The following is a 22,839-nucleotide window of genomic DNA, read 5'->3' as shown; positions in this document are numbered from 1 at the left end:
TTTTAGGAGAATTGGTTGTAGCTTTTCCCCATTAAGTATAATATTGGCTATTGGTCTGTCATAAATGGCTTTTATTGTTTTTAGAAATGTTCCTTCTATTCCTATTTTCTCCAGAGCTTTTAGCATGAATGAATGTTGAATTTTGTCAAAGGCCTTTTCTGCATCTGTAGCGATAATCATGTGATTCTTGACCTTGGCTCTGTTGATATGTTGGATTACATTTATTGACTTACGTATGTTAAACCATCCCTGTGTCTCTGGGATGAAGCCTACCTGGTCATAGTGAATTATTTTTTTTATGTGTTTCTGGATTCTGTTAGCTAGAATCTTGTTAAGGATCTTTGCATCTGTGTTCATCAAGGAGATTGGCCTGTAATTCTCCTTTTTGGTTGGGTCTTTGCCTGGTTTGGGGATGAGTGTGATATTGGCTTCGTAGAATGAGTTTGGGATAGCTCCTTCCTTCTCTGTTTCTCTGAAGAGCTTGAGGAGTATGGGTATTAGTTCTTGTTTAAAGGTCTTATAGAATTCTGCTGTGAATCCATCTGGTCCTGGGCTTTTTTTTGTTGGAAGACTTTTGATAGCTTCCTGTATCTCATTATAGGATATTGGCTTATTTAATTGGTTAACTTCTTCTTTGCTCAGTTTGGGCAACTTGTATTTCTCTAAAAATGCATCCATTTCTGCCCGATTTTCTTCCTTTAGAGAGTATAGCTTTTGAAAGTAGTCTGTTAGAATTGTTTGGATATCTTGGGTACGTGTGGTGATGTTTCCCGTGGCATCCCTAATCCTATTAATATGGGTTTCCTCTCTTCTTTTTTTAATTAATCTAGCCAATGGGCCATCAATTTTGTTTATTTTTTCAAAGAACCAGCTTTTTGTTTGGTTTATTTTGGTTATGGTTTTCTGATTTTCTAATTGGTTAATCTCTGCTTTTAATTTGGTTATCTGGCTTCTTCTAGTAGCTTTAGGTTCCATTTTTTCCTGTTTTTCTAGCTGTTTTAATTGCAACGTGAGATTATTTACTTGGTCTGTCTCCATTCTCTTGATGTGGGCACTGAGGGCAATAAATTTGCCCCTCAGGACTGCTTTTGCTGTGTCCCACAAGTTTCTTTGTGAGGTGTTTTCATTTTCATTGAGTTGTAGGAAATGCTTTATTTCTTCTCTGATCTCTTCTGTTATCCAGGCATTGTTAAGGAGTGTGCTGTTCAATTTCCATGTATTGGAGAAATTTCTGCGGTATGCTTTGTTATTGAGAGCTAGCTTGATTCCACTGTGGTCAGATAGGATACAGGGGATTATGTCGATCCCTTTGTATTTGCTTAAGTTCCTTGCATGAACTATGATATGGTCTATTTTGGAGAAAGTTCCATGAGCTGCTGAGAAGAATGTGTACTGTGTTGTTTTAGGGTGAAATACTCGGTAGATGTCAGTTAATTCCGCTTGCAGTATGGCCTCTCTTAATTCGGTAGCTTCTTTGCCAATCCTCTGGTTGGTAGACCTGTCCTTTGGTGAGAGTGGTGTGTTAAAGTCTCCTAGTATTATCGTATTGGGATCTATTTTATTCTGTAAGTTTGAGAGCATTTGTTTGACATATCTGGGTGCACCATTATTTGGGGCATATAAGTTGATGATGGTTATATCCTCCTCTTGGATTGTTCCCTTTATTAATATGTAGTGTCCGTCCTTGTCTTTCTGTACTGATTTTAATGAAAAGTTTATTTTGTCAGATATCAGGATAGCTACACCTGCTTTCTTACTGGGGGCGTTTGATTGGTAGATCCTTTTCCACCCCTTCACTCTGAGTTTGTTTGTATGTTTGGCTGAGAGGTGGGTCTCCTGAAGGCAACAGATGGATGGGTCTTGTTTTCTTATCCAGTCCTCAGTTCGTTTTCTTTTAATTGGCGAATTCAGCCCATTTATATTAAGAGAAAGTATAGAGAGATGCATTGTTGTCCCTGCCATTCCGTTTTCCTAAGTTTTTCTTTTTTCCCTTTCCTCCTGTGCTTGCTCAGTTAGACTTTGAGTAATGCCTGTTTGGGGCAGGCCCCAGTTCCTGGCTGCTTTCTTCAGGTTGTGTCCCCCCTCTTAGAATTCTTTGTAATGCTGGCTTAATGTTTATGAATTCATTTAGTTTTTCTTTGCTATTAAAAGTTTTCAGTTCTCCATCAAATGTGAATGCTAGCTTTGCCGGGTAGATCAGTCTGGGTTGGCAGTTATTGGCTCTCAGGGCTCGTATGGTGCTTTCCCAGGCTTTTCTTGCAAGGAATCCTTATCTTTTACAGAAAGCATCATTTCTTCTCTTGAAGACTGATTTTTTAATCTACATTTTGTTCTAGAAAATGGCCACTCTTTTAACATAAATTATTAAAAATACTTAGAATTGATCTTAATTTTGTAGTGACATAATTGATCTCCCAAAATTGAAATCTTTGTGAAGAATTTGTTTCTGTTCAGCATTCACAAATAAGTGTTCCAATGATTACCAAGACGTTCTTTGGTTCTCAAGTTGAATGTCCCTGTCTTTTTTTAACTGTATTTTTTTTGTCTTTTCTTTTTTGGTACTGGGGATCGAACCCAGGACGTTGCACTTGCTAGGCAAGCGCTTTGCCACTGAGCTACATCCCAGCCCAGAATATCCCTGTCTTTTGTTACAGTGGAGTTGCTCTTAACAGACACTCACATTCATCTCCCATCCCATCTCTGGGTCTGTGTTTGAGCATGAAAGTTAGAATCCTTTTCTTTCTACTTGTAACAGATTCTCCCTCTGAATATTCAACCTGCTCTATTTGACTGGAATTGTTCTGTGTTCTTAATGAACTGCGTTTATCTGGAAACTCTTATAATAATAATAATAGCATTTAGTCCTTAAAACTATCTTCAAAATATTGTCCCTTTTTTACCGAGGGCTTGCTCATCACCAGAGACTGTAACACTTCCTAGAATCATAGTCCTCTGGTGAGCATATAGACACCTCATTTAATCAGTGTCTATCTGTTTGGGACCTAGGTCACTCCCTTGAGACTCTTGCTGTGGAGGTCTTAAAGTCTTCCCCTGCTCTGACCTTGAAGGAATATCTTTTTGAGATGTGTCTGTTCCTTGAAATGTCTAAGTCCTTTCCATAGCAGGCTCCGTGGGATCATCAGTAGAAGGTGGTGGTGTCGGTGGTAGATTGTCCACATTTGCAAACTTCAGGTCTCTAAGTGAGCATTGCCATTCCACTGCTCCAGGCTGAAGAACTCTGTCATAATCACAAGCAAACACACCAGTCTCATCACTTAGAGGTATATTGTCCAGTGACCTGGGCCAGATCAATGCATCCTCAGATACACTGATGTTAGAGGCACCTTGCAGATGTGTTTCACACAAACCAGAGTCTGCCCTAGAAATCGGAGGCTTCCCAAAGTGGTCTTCCTCCGTTTCATACTTCTCCAGAATCTTTTGGAAGGTGATGCTGTCTTCGAGATGTTCCACTGAAGTCACATTGTCCTTGTGTTCCTCTGAGTCCTCGATCTGCGGAGGCTGGCTGGCCCCACCACTGCCCTCACCGTGTCCCTCTTCTTTAGTCATACTCCTTGTATCCTCAGAGCCCTCTGAACTGAAAGTAAACAAAGACCCTTCATCTGAATCGTAGTCAGATTCCAAGCCATACTGAAGGCCAAAAGGGACATCTTTTTGCACGGGCTCATCAGGAGCAGGAATGTCCTGCAGGCCACTGCGCCATCTTGGCAGAAGGGTGGATGGTTCTCTATTTTCTGGGTCACTGTATGTATCTGCACTGCAGAGGTCTGGGAGTTCTTTCTCAGTGTTGGCCCCAAGGAGTCCTGGATGCTGTGTGTAAGGCAAGCTGATGAAATTGTTCCCCTGTATTTCCTTAGAACATTCCATGTGTGGGCCAGTGGTCTCCACAGACAGCCCTTCAAGACACCTTCTTTTACTCTCTCCAGATCCCTGTGTCCTTGCGTTTGTTGCTATTCTGGAGGGAGAATCTGCTACTTTTCTTAGGTGTGATAGGTCTAATTCTTTGAAGTTGTGATGGATTGTGCCACAGACAGTCTCAAATGTGCCAGCCATGGGAGATACACTCACTGAATGCTCAGGAGGAGAATATTCCTGGGCCACAGTGTCATAATCTGATTCCCAGATCATATCATTTCTATAAATGTGATCCTGTGCTGAGGAAATCAGTTGGTGATTATCAATCTTTGGATGCCTGCAGAGAGGGGAAAGGTGGGCCTGGCCATTTGGAAGCATATTGACACTTCTACTTCCTGCCTTGTTCCCACATTGTTCTGTGCTCTGCCATCTTCCAGGCTCTTTTCTGCCATTTCCCAGAGTCCCATCAGGAATGATAGTAGTGTATGAGGTTGGCAGTGTCACCTGGGAAGGGTTCTGATTCTTATAGAGGTTCTGATGGAAAGCTGGGTGCAGATCTTTCCTTGGGTGCTGTGTGCTGCTTGAAGCTTCGATTTCATCATAGAATCCCTCATTTGAGTAGGTGTTGTTGGAGCTAGGACTTTTAGTGCATCTTTGTCTCCACAGTCTGTCAATATAGGGCCTGATGAAAAACCCCAAGCAGAAAGCTAAGATAAATGTGATGAACACTGAGAGACAGACAGCCAGGGCAAGGTCTGGGGCATTGTCATTATCCTCTTCGCCAGTGGCCCGCACATCCCAGGTGTTTCTGATCCCTCTTGGCCACAGTGTCTGCTTCTCCCGCAGATCAGAGTCTACAGGTGCATCCTTCATCAGAGGGGAAACGCGCAGATACATTCCTTCCCCAGGCCTCTCTGCTTTGCTCCTTATGAGGCTTTTCACAGGATTTTGATTTGTGTGAGAAAGGTGTATCTCCCTGGATGTTCTGCTTTTGGGAATCTCTGAATATGAGTCCTCATTGCCTGCAAGTGACAGATAAAAACCGTACACTGAGAACAACATAAGATTCCAGGTTTTCAAAGCTTCTGCAAGGCGTTCTCAGTCCTAATCTAGTTATATTTTTAGCTGTGGATAACCTGGTGCCAAGTAGCTTCATTTGTTCCAGCTTTCTTAATTCAAGATTCATTTGTGCATTCGCTCACCCATTCATACCCTCTTTCTTGTCTAACCACAGTATGGCTCTGGGCACAGGTACACATGACTGTTAGCCATAGATTTGCTGCTCACAGACCCAGTAGTTGGGTTTCTCAGGCTTCCTCTCTGACAGCTGGACATGTGAGAAAAAGGCCAGACTGGGTGGGCAGCTTCATTGCTTCTCCATCCTTCATAACCTTGGCTACTTCATATTTGCCAAAACACTGTATCAGTACCCCGCAAACAAAACAGCAACAATAAAACAAAACAAAACAAACCCCTATCTCTGCCTTACCTCGGTCTGTACAATTGTTTCCTCACCATTCCAGATGCTGATAATGAGCAAAATATTCATTTTTCTCTTCTGTCCTCCACACTTGAATGCCAATGTGGATTGTAGAAAGGAACGAAACAAGCATGGATGACCACCTTTAGCCCTTAACTGTTCTTTGTGGATTTCTTCTACACTGTCTGACAGTGCTATAATTCTACTTTGATGGCAATTCTGAACAGAACTGAGAAAGGGTGGAGCTCTGTATATTTATTTGTCTTTTTTTCCAAGATAATTAATATTGGGAAACAAAACCTTCCCAGATTGTTCAACCCCTGTAATAACTCAGGAGAGGGGCAAGAAGCAAATCAAAGGAAAATACACTGTGAAATGTGTGGGATTTTTTTTGTGTAGAATGAACATGTATCACTTTGAGAAGGTTAGAATGAATTTCAAATACATTTCAGATCTTAGAAATTAAGACTTGGGATGAAATTGTGATAATTTGGGCAAAATTCTCTTTAGTGAAATTTCTGTTTACTTTTTCTTTCTTCCACCCCTTCCTCCTTCCATATCTCTCCCCCTGTTGTTTTTCTCCTCTCTCCTTTCTTCCCTCCCTCTATCTCTCTTTCTTTTTCCTTCCCTCCCTCCCTCCATCTCTCTCTGTCTTTTTTTCTTTCCTAAATGCAACTAGGTTTCTTTGACCACAAGAAGAAAATTGCCCATGAACTGATGGCACCATGATCGATGACACTAGGCATTATTCTGTGACACAGCTCAAGGCTGTGGTCAGCACTCTTGCTTTCAAAGGAACTGTCACTGTCTCAAGCCTCAATTTTTTATGCATTAATGGGACCATCCCAGGGAAGAGAGACATTACTGACATACCTATAGACTTGTTGCAAATTACATCCCATGTTTTCCTCCAAGATTCAGAAATGCAGCTTTGGAAGACTGTGAAGCTATCATCACACTGCCATTTGTTATCAGCCACGTTGACCTCCAGATGGGGAAATTCTAGAGCAATGATCATCACTGGTAGGATGGTGGTCAGAGCATTGTTGCTGAGGTCTACCACCTATAGAGAACAAATTTAAGGCAGTCTATAAACCAAAACACTTTAGGAGTAAAGTAGGTTACAGAAAAATACATTCGTGGTATTCAGAAGTGAAACGAATTTAGGAATGATTTGAAAGTCAACGAATAGTGGGTATAAATCTCTACTCTGCTTATAAAAACTCCTTGAGCTCACCTGCTCAAGAATTAAGTGCACGTGAAATCTTCCATTAAGATTTTTTTCCTTACTAGCTATAATTTGTACTGTTAAATAAAATGTGGACTCTTGTGTTATCAGGGTTTAGGATTGTAACGGTTTAAATAGGAAATGTTCCTCATAGGCTCCAGTGTTAAAATCTAGGTCCTTAGCTAGTGGCACTATTTTTGGTGGATCTAGGGTGAGATCTAGTAGGAAGAGCTGGTTCTCCCTTGGGTGGAATCTTTGGGGGCAGGGCTTGCATCTTGCTCCTGGCCTCTTCCTGACTCTCGTCCTTCCTGTCTGTGCTGAGGTGATGAAACTCCTCACAACATGGCTCTGCAGCCATGATGTTCTGCGGGCACATAGGCCCAAGCAACCATGGGCTAAAAGAAATATTTTCTCTCTTATGTTGTTTCTGTCTAGTTTTTTTTTTGTAGCCATGATAAAATCAATTAATGTAACAAAACTGAAAGCAAAACTGGAGTGAGAAATGAAAACTAACAACAGGAAGAATGATTCCTGAGAAAAGATTAAAACAGAATAGTCAAATGTGACTGAAGAAATACCTATCTACAAGCATTTCAAGGGGGTTATATATTACCAAAGGACTGGAGAAACATATAATAGTGCTTCACAATTTACTGCATTGAAGAAGAATGAAATAAGATTAATACTAGTTTTGAAATGTTAGTGAAATTTATTTCATTCCCTTTAAGCATGATGAAGATTTTACACTTTGAAAAATCTATCTGGCCTCAGAAAATATCCCCACGTGGAGAGATTAATAGAATAGTCAAGTATTAAATGTATCACTCAGAAGAAAAACAGTGTTCACTGTGATACATGAGTACTAAAAATGTTCATCAAGTTTCAAAGCTAGTTTCCCAGTTATTTTCAAACATGTAGAAGGCATATAGCAAAAGAGATCATGTGTGATTATTGGCAGTTCCAGGGGCTATTGAGAATTACTACTGTACTTTAAACATTCTCAGATGTTGAAAATGAACTATACAACTTGAGGAGGAGGTGGGGGGGGGTCAGGAGGGAAAACAACTGGGAGAAAACAAGGGAAGACATGACAGTGTTCAAAAAGAAATTTACTTAATACCTGATTTATGTAGCTGTAACCCCTCTGTACATTGCCTTTACAATTAAAAAAATTCTCAGAGTAGATTCTTAGTTTGCCTGTGGAATCCATTACCTATGAGCTGCAGAAGACTCATAAGGAACAATAAATATGCACAGAAAGTAAAATAGGCATACAGCAAATTATATATAATCAGATCAGTATACAATCCACTAGATAAGGTTCCCCAGCACTTTTACAATATATTCTTGGTGAAGATAAGTAGGCCTTCTCATTTGCTCTATTAATGTCTGTAACAGCAGACAGAATCCTTTGTCTCCAGGGATCGCTTGCTGGTATTCAGACTCTTGAGCATTCCCCTCACTGAAGTGTGGGCAGGACCTGTAACTTGTTTCTAGAACACACTGCAGCAATGTACATCACTTCAGGATTACATATAAATTAGCCATTTTGTCAGCAGGATCCCTGGCCCACTACTTCTGAAGCAAGCTAACTGCCAGGTCCTAAACAGTTCTACTGGAAGGCCACAGGGAAGAAACCTGAGGGCAGGCTGAACCAAACGCTGGTGAGGAGCTGAGCCTCCAGCCCAATAGCTTAGTAAGGAACTAAGTCTGCCAACAGCAGGTGAGCTTGGGAAGGAATCTTCTTCCAGATGGATTTCAGGTATGACTGTAGCCTTGGCCAACACTGGTGCAGCCTCTGGAGAGACCATGAAGTGAAGGCCCCAGGAACTGTGAGGCAATAGGCGAATATGATTTAAACCTGTTCAAATTCATGATGCAGCAATAGTTAATGACTTCACCTATTCACTAGCTTTATTTATGCTTTTGTTTATTCAGTTAAGTAAATGTAAATATCTTAAACACTGGAAAACAAAGCAGACACAATGTCTATAAAGAGCATGATGACTGTCATGTCATTGTAGGGTTAGGAAGCATAGACATTACCAAGTAGCCACAACCAAGGCTATGATGCCTTTTTGTGTAGGGGTTGAGGATAAGTTAAAGTACATTAGAGGTGTGTTGAAAGGAGGCCCAGGAGAATCTCCCTTGATAAAGTAACATCTGTTAAGATCTGGAAGGACTAATAACAGTTAGCTTTTGCAAGTAAAGGATCAGCAGCTAGGGTTCGCCTGAGGTGAAAACAGAAGGACAGCAGTAAGCCAGGGACAGATGGCTTGGAATGAGGCTGGAGAGGCAGGCAGGGGTCAGGCCCTAACTGAAATCTTATAAGGGTTTTAACAAAGAAGTGGCATAATCATCCAGGTGGTATATTAAGAGAGAAGGCATGGTGGTCACTTTAAAAATTATTTTTTGTTTGTGGCTTCCTTCCAATTTCTTTCCTTCTTTCTTTCCTTCTTTCTTTCCTTCTTTCTTTCCTTCCTTCTTTCCTTCTTTCTTTCTTTCTTTCTTTCTTTCTTTTCTTTCTTTCTTTCTTTCTCTCTTTCTTTCTCTCTTGTGTCAGTCATGGGGCTTGAACTCGGGGCTTGGGTGCTGTCCCTTACCTCTTCAGCTCAAGGCTAGTGCTCTACTACTTGAGTCACAGTACCACTTCCGGTTTTCTGGTGGTTTATTGGAGATAAGAGCCTCATGGACTTTCCTGCCACGGCTGGCTTTGAACCATGATCCTCAGATCTCAGCCTCCTGAGTAGCTAGGATTACAGGTGTGAGCCACTAGTGCCGGCTTATTTATTTTTTATTGTTATCTTTAAGTAATTATAAAAAGGAGTTGCCATTTAACAAAGCAGTTTATGAATACAATATATCTTGATCAATGTCACCCATTTCAACACTCTTCTTAATTTTGTAGGATATACATTGGATTTGTGACTGCATTTCCCCCTTCTCTTCATTCATCTATTCCTTCCTCTTCCATCCACCCCTTTAAAGTCTTATTTTGCTGAGCTTTGATTCTGTAAGTGGCCCTTGGCTCACATTTGTAATCCTAGCTACTCAGGAGGCTGAGATCTGAGCATCAGAATTAGAAGTCAGCCTGGGTAAGGAAAAACCATGAGACTTTTATCTCTAATAAACTGGCTCAAGGGATAGAGTGTCAGCCTTCAGCAAGAAGAAGCTCAGGGCCAGGCATGCCCCATGGCTGGCATACACACACACAACACACACACACACACACATACACACACACAAACAATTCTATAAGTGGTACAATGTTTACTGTACCTTAAGTACTGTCTTAATAAATTTTTGTGCATCAAAACATGTAGTCCTCATTAAAATAGTCTATAAGACAGGAACTAAGTTGTTTCTATTTTACAGATACGAAAACAGGCACAGAAATCTGGTAACTTGCTGAAGATAGTGTGACTGGGAAGTAGCAGTTCCTTGGAATCTTAGCAGCAGGCTTCCTAACTTTCTTTCTGTGAAGCAGGCTTTCAAGCTCTATTGGTTAGAAGGGGGAGCTGGAGCTTTGTCTCACAGGTACACTTCAACAGTATTTCACACCAGGCAAACAGCAGCTGTTCATGTGCATGCTGCCTTAACAAGACAGCTGTTAGCCACATGTGGCTATCGGGCAATTCTGTGGGATGTAAGATACACAAAAAAAGGTGTTGAAGATCGTAAAAAGGGGGATGCAAAAAACCCCTCAGTATTAATTGATGTAATTTCATATGTAAAAAGCAGCATATTGGAAACAGCCTGGATACCCTACAATAGATGGATGAGTAGGTCCAAAAAGTGTGGTACCATGGAATTTCACACAGCCATTAGAAAAAATAATGTATGTCATTTGTAGGGAAATGGATGGACTTACAACAAATTATGTTAAGTGAGGTAAGCAGGCCCAGAGAGACAAATGGCACGTTTTCTCTCATATGCAGAAGCTAGATCTAAGATATAATGGACTATGATGAATTTCACAGGACTCTAGGCATTCACAGTGAGACTAAAGGAGGATATTAGGGCAGGAACACAAAAGCACAATGCTCATATGCCTCTGATCATATAAAGTAATATTTATCAAAATGAACTCCAGGAAAATGAAACAAGAGGATTTTTCTTTGTTGTTGTTTTCTTTTTTTTTTTTTTTGGTCTTGTTTGTTCATCTGTCTTTGGGATGCCCAAATGGAGGGACAAAGGTGAACAAATTGCAGCAGTGGTATTCACTAGACGTGATGTTGAAAATGAACTATGCACTTGGAAAAAATTATATTAAGTGAAGTAAGCCAGGCCCAAAGAAACATAGGTCCCATGGTTTCCCTTATTTGCAATATCTAGTATATGTATGAGTCAAGCAGAAAAGGTCAGATAATGTGATGTCAGGAAAATGAAGCCTTAGATATGTATTTTAATGTTTTTTTCTTTCATGCATGTGTTTCTAACGCATTTATAAGATTATCTCTTTGTTGCGTTGTATGTCCCTCCCCCACAGTATAACCCCTGCTTTCACTATATTTGATGTCAGTATAACATGTGGAGGAGATGGGGAAAAACCAGTTGTTTAAGGATACAGGTGGACCTGTTGCAACAATGAGAAGTACAAGTTGTCATGTCCAAAACGAGCTTTACAACGTCAGTGCGGGGAGGGGGGGTAAGGGGGGGAAGGAGAAGGATTGGGATTGGGGGGGGAGGGGGGAGGCTGGGAAGGGATGTGAAGGGTAAACCAAAGGAGGAGGCTGCAATGCTTGGTAAGAAATGTACGCATTATCCTGCCCATGTAATTGTAACCCCTCTGTACAGTATGTTCACAAATAAAATTAAATTAAATAAAAAAAAAAGAAAATGAACTATGCAACTTGTAGGTGGGGACGAGAGGGAAAAACTGGGAGAGAGCAAGAGAATGGATCACATTGTCCAAAAGAGAAATGTACTAATTACCTGATTTATGGAATTATAACCCCTCTGTATATCACTTTTATCATAATAATAGCTAGTGCATTGGGCTAAATAATATATTTCAATAAGATGAAATTTACTTGCTTATTTTTGTTTTTTATATTTGGCTTCTACAACACTTCAAACTACATCTTGCTAGAGAATAATATTGATCCATATAGAGAACAGTGGTGGGTGACAGAGGTTATGACAGAAGTTTCTACAAGATCATTTCTGGAGGTCCCTCTGATTGGTCTAAATGATTAGTGAGGGCATTTTACACTGTCCTCACAAGGGGGACAGTATGCTGAAAAGGGCTTGAAGCAGACTTTGGGGTTCCTTATACTCAGCTACTAGGAGTTCAGGAAGATTAACTACAATGTGTAGAGCTCCAGAATGTGGCACAGATTCCCCCAATCTGGTTTGATGTTTAGGAGAGTTGTGGCATTGGTAAGTGCCAACCAAGTATGTATGGTTACTATTTCATTGCTATTTTTCCCATGTCTAATTTTGGCAATGAAGCAGTACGGTTACGGACTCACCCTATGGTCTTGAGTTGTTCACATCTCAGTATTGGCCAGCGATTCACAGCCACCTTTGAAATGTCCTAGTTTACATAGAACAGTGACTGATCTTGTAGCTTATAAAGACAGACTGAAAAATCACATATTTAATTTCTTGCCAACTGGTAACTGGGATTTTGGAGTGTGACTCAATTTGATTTAGAGGAATAATGTGCCAATTCTTGCTGCTAAGTATTATGTTTAAGCTCATGTTAATTATTGAAAGTTTTGATTTTTGAGGCAAGAAATCAACTTCAACTCTTTTCAGGGATCTTAAAATAGACTTAGGTGTTCAATCAATAGCTAGGAAGAACTTCTACTGAAGAAGTTCTTCAATAGAAATAGTCTTTTAAGGTAATTACCCATATAGCTGCATATTTAAGACAGTATAGACATATTTCAGAACCTTTAATTTTTTGAGGTCCTTGAAGGCTTCTGGGTGGATTTTGAATATCTTGTTACTCTTTAAATAGATGTGCTCCAGTTGCAGGCAGCTATGAAAATCAGAAACCCCAACTTGCAGTATTCCATTGAAGGACAGATCCAAACTCTGCAATGACTTCAGTTTCCACAGACCTGTTAAAATTAAGAAGTAAATGAAAACTAAAACCAGTAGTATTTATAGCAGTATTATTCATACTGGTAGAAAATTGGAGACAACTTTAATGATCCACAAATGAAAAACTGTAGAAATGTGACATAAAATGATACTATAAAATAGAAAGTAGTCTTTAAAGTTAATAGAGTGGGGTCAACCTGTGAACTGATTCAACAGAAAAAAAAAGTTAAGTTTCAGAACACTATATAGTTCAAATGTTTTGGGTAAAAAAGAGTCATACACAAACTTAACCATATATTTTAAGTTAGTCATTATTAGTAGTCAGTGCATTGAGAACTAGGGTGGCGGGGAGAAGGGAAGAAAGATATGAGAGGGAATTTCCTTTTTTATGTTATATTCTTTTGGATTCTTTCTTTCAATCAGCGTGTTCTACTTTTAAAATAAAAGATTCAATTTTAAAAATCCAAACATTTCTTGGCAGTACTTAGGTTTGAACTCAGTGCTTTACATTTACTAGGCAAGCACTCTACCACTGGAGCCACATCTTCAGCTTTTTTGCTTCATTTTTTTTTTTCAGATAGTATCTTAGTATTTTTTGCCCTAGGGTTGGTCTTAAACTGTGATCCTCTACCTCCACTGGGATCACAGACACATTACCACGATATCTGGCCAAACCTTGATTAAAGGAGGTGATGAATAGATATTTATTGATTTAGATAAATGATTCTGATATATCAGGGAAAAAGCTGTTTTGATGCTTTAGTACATAGATCATTTTTTTTTTTACTTTTAAAGTTTTTTGCAGCAATGTCCTTTCTTTTAACTACTTATTGTTGGACCTATCGCTATTTTCTAGATATTCTTGTATTTTTTTCTGAAGTCAGTGCATTACAACTAGATTTTGTTTTTTTCAGCACAAAAATTAAATTGCATTTTTGTCTCTGCCTTTGTTTCACTTGGTTCCAGGGAGTACCCAGAAGGCCCACTTGGCACTGAGAATGTAGGTTGAGAATAAGGTGCCAGTCAAAGCAGACTCCCAATTTTGCTTTCCCAGATGGGTCTTTCAAAGAAGTGACTTCAATTTTACATTTTTTTTTTCTGTTCTGTTCACGCATGTGGGCTATGTCTTTAACTCACTACTGCATAACAGATCAAATTGGTTCAATTCCATAAGGGTTTATTACTTTTCTACTGTCTGCACAGTACTGATTGCAATACTGATTATGCAGAGATGATGACTTAATTGAAATGGTTGTAACACATAAATTGTCACATATTCATTTGTACAGATTAAGCAAGAGACTTTTAGGGCAATAGATCAATCAAAATATTATGAGCAAGGTACTTGGTGCTAAGGACAGAGTACAGAATCTTCACCTTAAAGCTTAGTCTGTTGGATTGGTAAAACAGACAAGAAAAAGTTTATTTATACAAAGTAGTACATCCAACTATACAATTCCCTATTAATTGCCTGTCTATTCATCAAATGATCAAGTCCCTTCAGGGCAGAATTCACATTTTTGAAATCTTGCATTGCCTCTTATCCAATATACATTCAATAGGCCAGAGGCAATAGTATTTGGCTTACATAGTGATTTAAAGGTCTTTGAGGAAAATTAAAGATTCAATAAAAAATTTGCATTTCTGGTTTCTCTCGAAGAACTGGAAGTTCTTAGTGGCATAAGACAGCATTAGCTAGAGCTGACTAAGAGCTACTTGCTTTAAATGGGGGGGCGGTAATAAACTCATAGAAGACTGATTTCTTTGTACTCATGTTTGTATAAAAAGCAAGAAAACAGCAGATAGGCCAAGAAGACCACATGTCTAAAAAACAATGAAAGAAAACCAAAGCTAATATTATGTTGGCATAAGCTAGTAAGAAATACTCCTGCAATAGCAACTCCAAATGCTGGAGTCCCTGTGTACTGCCCACTGTCCTTAGACTTGTCCTCAACTCTTCCCAATGCAGTTGGACACTGCACCAGTACCCTAGTTAGGCTGCATCCAATGGGGGCTAGTTATTAAGAATTTGAATATAACTTCTGGAGAAAATGTTTCTCTTTACAGAGGAGAATATCACTGAATGTTTTTTTCTTTCTTCTCTCTCTCTCTCTCTCTCTCTCTCTCTCTCTCTCTCTCTCTCTCTCTCTCTCTCTCTCTTTTGGTCGGTTGTGAGGCTTGAACTCTGGGCTTGGGCGCTGTCCCTCAGCTCTTCAGTTCAAGGCGAGCGCTCTACTACTTGAGCCACAGTGCCACTTCCGGTTTTCTAATGGTTTATTGGAGATGAGTCTCATGGACTTTCCTGCCCAGGCTGGCTTTGCACCAGGATCCTCAGATCTCAGCCTCCTGAGTAGCTAGGATTGGCTCACACCTGTAATCCCTGAATGTTTTAATATGCAAATACATAGCTCTAGGAGAAAAGATGCAACAAAAACCATTGGTATTCTATAGGTTTCCTAACATTTTCATGATATCTTTCTGGCCTACTTGGCGATGTGAACTCTTATTTCCTACAATACCTCAGTACTTAATTGCATGGATTAAGTACCCTAGTTGCTCAGTAGGGAAAGCTCATGTCTAACTCTGAAGTGAAAGAAAGAAACAATTTTAAATCCCTATTTATATTCTTTTTTTTTTTGCCAGTCATGGGGCCTGAGCTCTGGGCCTGGGCGCTGTCCCTCAGCTCTTCAGCTCAAGGCTAGTGCTCTACCACTTGAGCCACAGCGCCACTTCTGGCTTTTTCTGCTTATGTGGTGCTGAGGAATCAAACCCAGGGCCTCATGCATGCAAGACAAGCACTCTGCCACTCAGCCACCTTCCCAGCCCCCCTATTTATATTCTTTATAAATTCTTTATATTGTCAAAACATTTCACAATCATTTCAATTTTTAATTTTCACAAAATCCTTATCACCATTTTCAAAGGAAAACACCAAAACCCAAGAAGGGTACAACAAAAAAGAAAATTATAGACCAATTTCTCTGATGAACATAAATGTAAAATTCTCAATAAAATATTTACAAATCAAATTCAATAACACATTAAGATTATTTATATACCATGAACAAATTGGTCTCATTCCTGGCATGCAAAGTAGCTCAACAATATACAAATTAATCAATATAATACAGTACATATACAAAATTGAGGACAAAATTATATGATCATTTCAATAGATTCAAGAGAAATTCTGACAAAATACCAAATCCTTTAACAACAAAAGTGATAAAGAAAACAGGAATAGAAGTACTACATCTTAACATATACTATAACAAGTACTATATCTTAACATATGTTAAACTTGTGCCAACACTGAATTGGGGGAAAGAGGGAACTATTTTCTCTAATGTCAGGAATGAGACAAGAGTTTCCACTCTTATTTTACTTTGCTTGAATCCTTAGCCACTATAATAAGGCAAGAGAAAGAAACAAAGGAATGTGAAGGGGAAAGAAAGAAGTAAAATGATTCCTATTTTCAGATGTGATACCATACTAAAAAGACCCTACCAAAAACCTCTTCGATCTGAAAAGCACTTTAGAAAAGTAGTAGTAAACAACAACCAGTAATATTTCTATATATTAAGAGTGACTAAGCTGAGAAAGAAATCAGGAAAACAATTCCATTTACAATAGCCTGAAGAAAAATTAAGTACCTAAGAATAAACTTAACTAAGGAGGTGAAATACTTCTATAATAAAACTATAACACCTTAAAGAAATTGAAGGAGACACTGGAAGATGGAGACTTAATGTTCACAGATTGGCAGAATTAATATTGTGAAAATGGCTGTGCTACCAAAAGCAATCTACAGATTCAATGCAGTTATGTTGTTACAGATAATACAAGGTTCCATTTTTAGGACACTTGAATTTAGAAGTGACATTATCACCTACTATATTAGTTAAAAATGCATCGTGGCCAGGCACTGGTGGCTCATGCCAGTAATCCTAGCTACTCAGGAGACTGAGATCTGAGGACCTGGTTCAAAGCCAGCCTGGGCAGGAAAGTCTGTGAGACTCTTATTTCCAATTAACCACCTAAAAACTGGAAGTGGTACTGTAGCTCAAGTGGCAGAGCGCTCACCTTGAGCTGAAGAGCTCAGGGACAGTGCCCAGGCCCAGAGTTCAAGCCCCATGACTGACAAAAAAAATGCATTGCGTCATATGAATATGTATACATAAAATGATGTTCATCAAGGAAAAAAATACCTTAAATGTTTGAGTAAACCAATTAAGGCAACTATTAAAATACTATTTGTAAGGCAGGTACAGGTGGCTCAGGCCTGTAATCCTAGCTACTAAGGAGGCTGAGATCTGAGGGTTCTGGTTCAAAGCCAGCCTGGGCAGGAAAGTTGGTGAGACTCTTAACCTCCAATTAACTGCCTGAAAACTGGAAGTGGCCCTGTGGCTCAAGTGGTAGAGCACTTGCCTTGAGCTGATGAGCTCAGTAACTGTGCCCAGGTCCAGAGTTCAAGCCCTATGATTAACCACACACACACACACACACACACACACACACACACACACACACACACACACGCAAAAAGAAAAAAGCTAGAAGTGGCGCTGTGGCTCAAGTGGTAGAGCGCTAGCCTTGAGCTGAAGAGCTGAGGGACAGCGCCCAGGCAGAGTTCAGGCCCCATGGCCAGACCCCCCTCCCCAACCAAAAAAAAGAAAAACAAAACAAAAAAAAAACTTGAGCGGGGTGCTGATGGCTCACACCTGTAATCCTAGCTACTCGAGAGACAGAGATCTGAGGATTGCGGTTCAAAGCCACCCCAGGCAGGAAAATCCATGAGACTCATCTCCCGTTAGCAACCAGAAAACTGGAAGTGACAGTATGGCTCAAAGTGGTTGGCTGCTAAAAGAGCAAAAGAGCTCAGGGACAATGTCCAGACCCCAAGTTCAAGCCCTGTGCCTGACAAAACAAAAAACAAAAACAAGAAAACCCTTGAATAACTTTAATTTCCCCCTTTTTTCCTTCAACTCCTAAATAATAACAGACATTCCTTTTGAATTATGAACAATAAGATAAAAATTACAAAATAAGATCAAAACTAGTTTACACTCTATGTTTTATGGAAAAGTCAGGAAGGGAAACTCCCTCCACACAGCTCTCTGACACAGTGACTTGAGGACTTACACTACCTGCGAGGCTCTTATTGCCAAAATGATGCTTATGGCATGGATAGATGCTATTAAGAGGCAAAAATAAAGATATGAATAGTCAAAACTGAAAAATGAGAAAAATGGTGATTTGTGATAGAGAAAAGATACAATCTTTTTTTAAAAAAGTAAAATTGTCATAAAAAGTAAGTGCTTAGCAAATAGTGAAGGTTAAGAACAAAGAGAAAGTGAAGTGTCTAGTACTCCAGAATGTTTTGGCAAAGGAAAATCCTGGTGCTGGTGGCTCACGCCTGTAATCCCAGCTACTCAGGAGGCTGAGATGTGATGGTTGCGGTTCAAAGCCAATCTGGACAGGAAAGTCCGTGAGACTCTTATCTCCAATAAACCACCAGAAAACCAGAAGTGGTGCTGTGGCTCAAGTGGTACAGTACTAGCCTTGTGCTGAAGGGCTGAGGGACAGTGCCCAGGCACAGAGTTTAAGTCCTATAACTAAGAACAGCAACAAAAAAAGGCAAAGGAAGTCTTGCTTCATAAACTTGATATATTTTCTAAGTAAAATCTGGCCTATTTGTGAAGGAACTCTAACATGTACACTATTGAGTTCAGATGAGTATTTATTACAATAAGAAGATATGTAAAGCATTCTGTTAGAAGGTAGGACAAGAAATTCTGGTTTTGACTTGATAATAAAAAGTTTATATACAAATTCATAATACTGATTCATAGTACTGATCTACATTTGGAGTACAACTAAGTAAGAAGAGACAAAATGTATTCCAAGAAAAAAAAATCAAATATGTCAACATAAAATTGCATTGCTACATATTATTAAAATATCCAAACAAGTTATTTCTCAGTGTTTTTTCTGTATTAATATACAACACTCAGAACAGATAAGTTTAAAATCATACATTATTATTTAGCACCTAGATACTTCCTAGTAGCTCTTGACAAGTGTACCTAACATTAATGTGAGTCATACTAAGTGGAGATTAGATTGCATTTCATATCGGTTCCACACTATATATCCTAATTTCCACTAAGAAGGACCTTTCATTGTATTTGCTCCAATCATATATTGACATTCGGATGCTCCCTTAAAACTGAAAGTAAGAATTCGGTTGACATAAAATAGTAGTTTTCCATAAACTCAGTTTCTCTGATTCATTTGACTTTTAGAACTACTCACCCGTGGGTATATCTCTGAGTTTATTTCTTTGAAGAATGAGCACCTTTAGAAATGGAAGCTCTTGTTGAAGGCTGCTTCTATGTAGTCTCAGCTGTGAGGAGTGAGGTCCTGGCAGATCCAATGAGTTAGAGTAGATTACACTGTCACTGAGGTTTAATATTTCCAAAGCATGTACATGCTCAAGAGGGCATGAGATTATTTTCCATATGATATCATTACTGGGGTCCAAATGCTCTATTTCCTGTCCTTGTTTTGTAGGAGAGTGGAAGAGAACTTTAAGGAAATGGAAACTCACATCCACTGTGGCTACTATCTCTGATTCATCAGGTGGAAAATGTTCTCCAGTAAAAGAACAATTTGTCGGAAGATACTCATTCCATTGGTCCTCAGAATTGGAGAAAATCCTGGTTTCTCTTGATGGCTCTGCCATTATTCCAGTGAAGACAAGACTTGTAACTATGGTAGCAATGCTGAGGTTCTTCATCATGCCTGAAAAAAGTAAAGTAAGATGACTTACTCAAAATAAATTGTATAAACACTAACAGCAAATAAGAAGCAGGAATTTAAAAATTTAAGAATAAAGAAAATATCTTGACTATCATTTTAAGTGAATGAGTTCTTAGAAGTCAGGGTATTTTAATGTAGCTAACAAACTAAAAGCTATAGTATAAAAATTATACTTCTGTGACATTTTAAAGGACCCCTTGATTTTTTAGAAAATATACATTCATTAAGGCCTCACCTGTGCATCTGTTTTTCCACTATCATTCACCCAGCAGTCTGCTTTGGAGTGACTTAAACCTACTCAGACTAGACTTTTCTTTGCTGGTCATTAGCACAGGGTAAAGTCTATTGTGCTTATCTAGAATACTGTAATCAGCTGTGTGGTTTATTACAGGAATGACATCCAGTTTCTCGAAACTGGGAACCTCCCATATGAGTAGAAAGTTCAACTGACAAAAGAGACAACTTGATTTTTAAAAAAATGAGTCAACGAACTAAACAAAGTTCATCTTTGTGGCTTTGACTTTCAAACCATTTTGAAATAATTTAAGTGTAAAGAACATGAAGTAAAATGGGTCAAGAAAAGGATTCTCTGCCTCAGAACATGAAGATGTAATGAGATATAGAAACATGTATTTTTTTTCACCAAAAATTCCAGGAGAGCAATAAAGTTCTTGTAATTATACACAAGTTATAAAGGTTAAATGTAAAGACAAAATAACCTGAAATGATTTGTTCTAAGTTCTATTTTAAAAACCAATGTGTACACAATCAGTAATATTATTCTGTATTCTCTCTACAAGTCAAATAAATGGCTCCTTCCTTTTTGGTCTAATAACATTCATACTAGTCTTTATCACTATAGTCTAAAATATAAAATGGCTTAACTGCCTCTTCTTGCGGCAGTTAATCTGGGAATCCCAAGGATACTGTTTCCTGTTTTCCTTATATAATTTCCTCATTTAAAATCTTTTAAGAGCTTCCTTAATTATCTATAGCCCAAGTCCTTTGGGTTGCCATTCGAAGCTTCCCATTATCTACCTAGTCTTATAAATTAAGTTTGGTAAATTCATGTGGAGCAACTGCTAAGATGTGACTTGGGCAAAAACAGTTATGTTTCAGCCAATAAAACATTGCTTATTTTCAATTCCAAGCAGAATCCTTTTCTCTACTCAGCCTAAATCCTACACATACTTTCAGACTTATCTAAAATCTGATGGCCCATTGCCTCCTTTCCTGCTCTAGTTTCTATTTTGTCTGTTTCCACCCATCTGTCAGTCAACATTTACTGAATGAATGGATGTCAGTAACATTTAGAGTGTCAATACTATGCCTCATTTTCAGTATTTTGCCTTATAGCTGTTTTTGAACTCCCCAAAAGATAGTAAGGACCCCCCCCTTCTCTCTCTCTCATACACACACACATTATATATATAATATATATTCTCTATATATATATGGAGGGGGGCTTGAACTCAGGCTTGGGTGCTGTTCCTGAGCCTCTTTTTGTGCTCAAAGCTAGTATTCTACCACTTTGAGTCTCTGGTTTTTGAGTAGTTAATTAATTGGAGATAAGAGCTTACGGGGACTCTTCTGCCCAGACCAGCTTTGAACCATGATACTCAGATCTCAGCCTCCTGAGTAGCTAGGATTAGAGAGAGATGTGAGCCACTGATGCCCAACACATTTTATATTTTTAACAGTCAATACTCTCATTGGGATACCTGTGTGCATGCATGCAGAGTGAATTAAATTCACAACACACCTCTTACATTTGTTTCACAGGTCAATTCTCCCAACAATTGAAGGACACCTAAATTCAGGTACACATGGTCGTAAACTTCAAGGTGACTTACAGCAGGGAGGTGTGATTTCCACTGTGCCCTGTGTGCAAGACTCTGAAATGGAATTAACTTGCTCAGCTGGAAGGTATTTGTTTATACACTCAGAGCTGCAATCATTATCTATACAACTGCACACCAAGCTTTGACTATAATATGAGCAACCCTTCAGAAAAAACCCCAATACAGTCATTACTTTGCAATATTTAAGAGAGAAAGCTACGGTTAAAAACGCCTTTTTAAAAGGAGATTTAAGTTAGATTTTTTTTTATTACCTGGTTTCCTTTTAAGTTGAAAAGACTGACAACTGAAAGTCTGAACTCAACACAGTAGGTAAGGATAAATCTAAAGTTAAAAGCATTGATGAGAATTTTATTTATACTACATTCAAATTTATCTATACTAGGTAAGAAACCACTGAGATCTCTTAAGTTTCTGAGGAAACTGTAAACAATTAGGTAAAATATAGTCCTTAAGTTGACAAATTCCAGCTGAAGTATGAGGAAGCAGTTAGAAATACTTGGATATACAAAATACAGGGCACTGAAATAAAATACAGTGAAAACAGGGGTTATACCATGGGGGAAGAACATACAAAAGAAACAAAAAAAAAATCACATAGTACATTAAAAACAACAGAGACAAAGATAAAAACTTTTGTGTCCCTATCTTGAGGTTCATTTCACTTAGCATCATCTTATATGGTCATATTGTACAGGTATTATTAATCATACATTTATTTTATTTCAGTGCCCTGTATTTTGTATATACATCTTTCTAATTTGGGGAGGGGAAGAGAAATAACAAAATGCTAAAACAAGGATACAGGTTGACCCATTTTAACAACGAGATGTACAAGACACTATGTTGAAAACGAACTTTACAACTTGGGGGCAGATGGAGGGAAGAGTTGTGGAGGAAGGGAGGGAAGGGATGGTAGGGGAAAAACAAAGGAGAGGGTAACAATGCTTGATAGGAAATGTACTCATTACTTACTCATGCAACTGTAACCCCAGTATCTTTACAATGAAAATATATATTAAAAAAGAATATATGTACATATAAAACAACCTTAAAAAAAAGAAATACTTGGATATGTATGTATCAGAGTGAGTCAGGGGAAGGCAGAATTAACAATGCAGAAATAAGAATTCATTCCTTCATCAAGAGAAGTTGGAAAAAGACAGGAAAAAACAAGACACTGATGACAAGCTATGGAAAGACACAATGTTACTACCTGCACCTGAAGCATACCTTAAGATCCTTACAGATCCTTACTGGTTGGCAAGTGGGTTGGTCTACAGCTGGGTCATGCCAGGTGGAGATCCTAGACCAGAGCCCTGGAGGCTCCACCCATCCCATCAGCTTTCTCGGTGGTGCCTTCACTCTTTCATTTCCAAGCTCTTGCCACAGTGACAGTGCACAATCCCCTGGGCCATAGAAGCATACAGAAAACTCTCCAGCTGGGACTGAACAACTTTTCTAACTTTCATTCCATAGAAACATAAATATGGGTCCAATTCATCTCGTGTGTGTGTGTGTGT

The 22,839-nt window shown here is 38.8% G+C and overlaps 1 protein-coding gene across 3 annotated transcripts in view; it reads right to left on the bottom strand.

Annotated features, from left to right (window-relative positions):
* Nucleotides 1-22,818, bottom strand: part of Lrrc66 (leucine rich repeat containing 66) — a 29,392-nt gene extending 6,574 nt beyond the window's left edge. The window contains exons 1-5 of one of the 3 annotated variants that reach the window (XM_070013146.1): nt 22,550-22,818; nt 18,951-19,439; nt 12,483-12,652; nt 6,227-6,416; nt 3,062-4,895 (exon numbers count right to left, since the gene is read on the bottom strand). In XM_070013146.1, the coding sequence (XP_069869247.1) occupies nt 3,106-4,895; nt 6,227-6,416; nt 12,483-12,652; nt 18,951-19,437 (2,637 nt within the window). In that variant the 5' untranslated portion in view covers nt 19,438-19,439; nt 22,550-22,818 and the 3' untranslated portion in view covers nt 3,062-3,105. Of the gene's footprint in view, nt 1-1,431; nt 4,896-6,226; nt 6,417-12,482; nt 12,653-18,950; nt 19,440-21,219; nt 21,270-22,549 lie in introns of those variants that run through there. The other 2 variants (XM_070013144.1, XM_070013145.1) reach the window with 2 other exon arrangements.
* Nucleotides 22,819-22,839: the final 21 nt, after the last annotated feature.

This window comes from Dipodomys merriami, unplaced genomic scaffold, assembly GCF_024711535.1.
Source record: "Dipodomys merriami isolate MVZ:Mamm:240054 unplaced genomic scaffold, mDipMer1.0.p SCAF_9, whole genome shotgun sequence".
Taxonomy (NCBI): domain Eukaryota; kingdom Metazoa; phylum Chordata; class Mammalia; order Rodentia; family Heteromyidae; genus Dipodomys; species Dipodomys merriami.
This window is presented reverse-complemented; position numbering and strand designations above follow the sequence as displayed.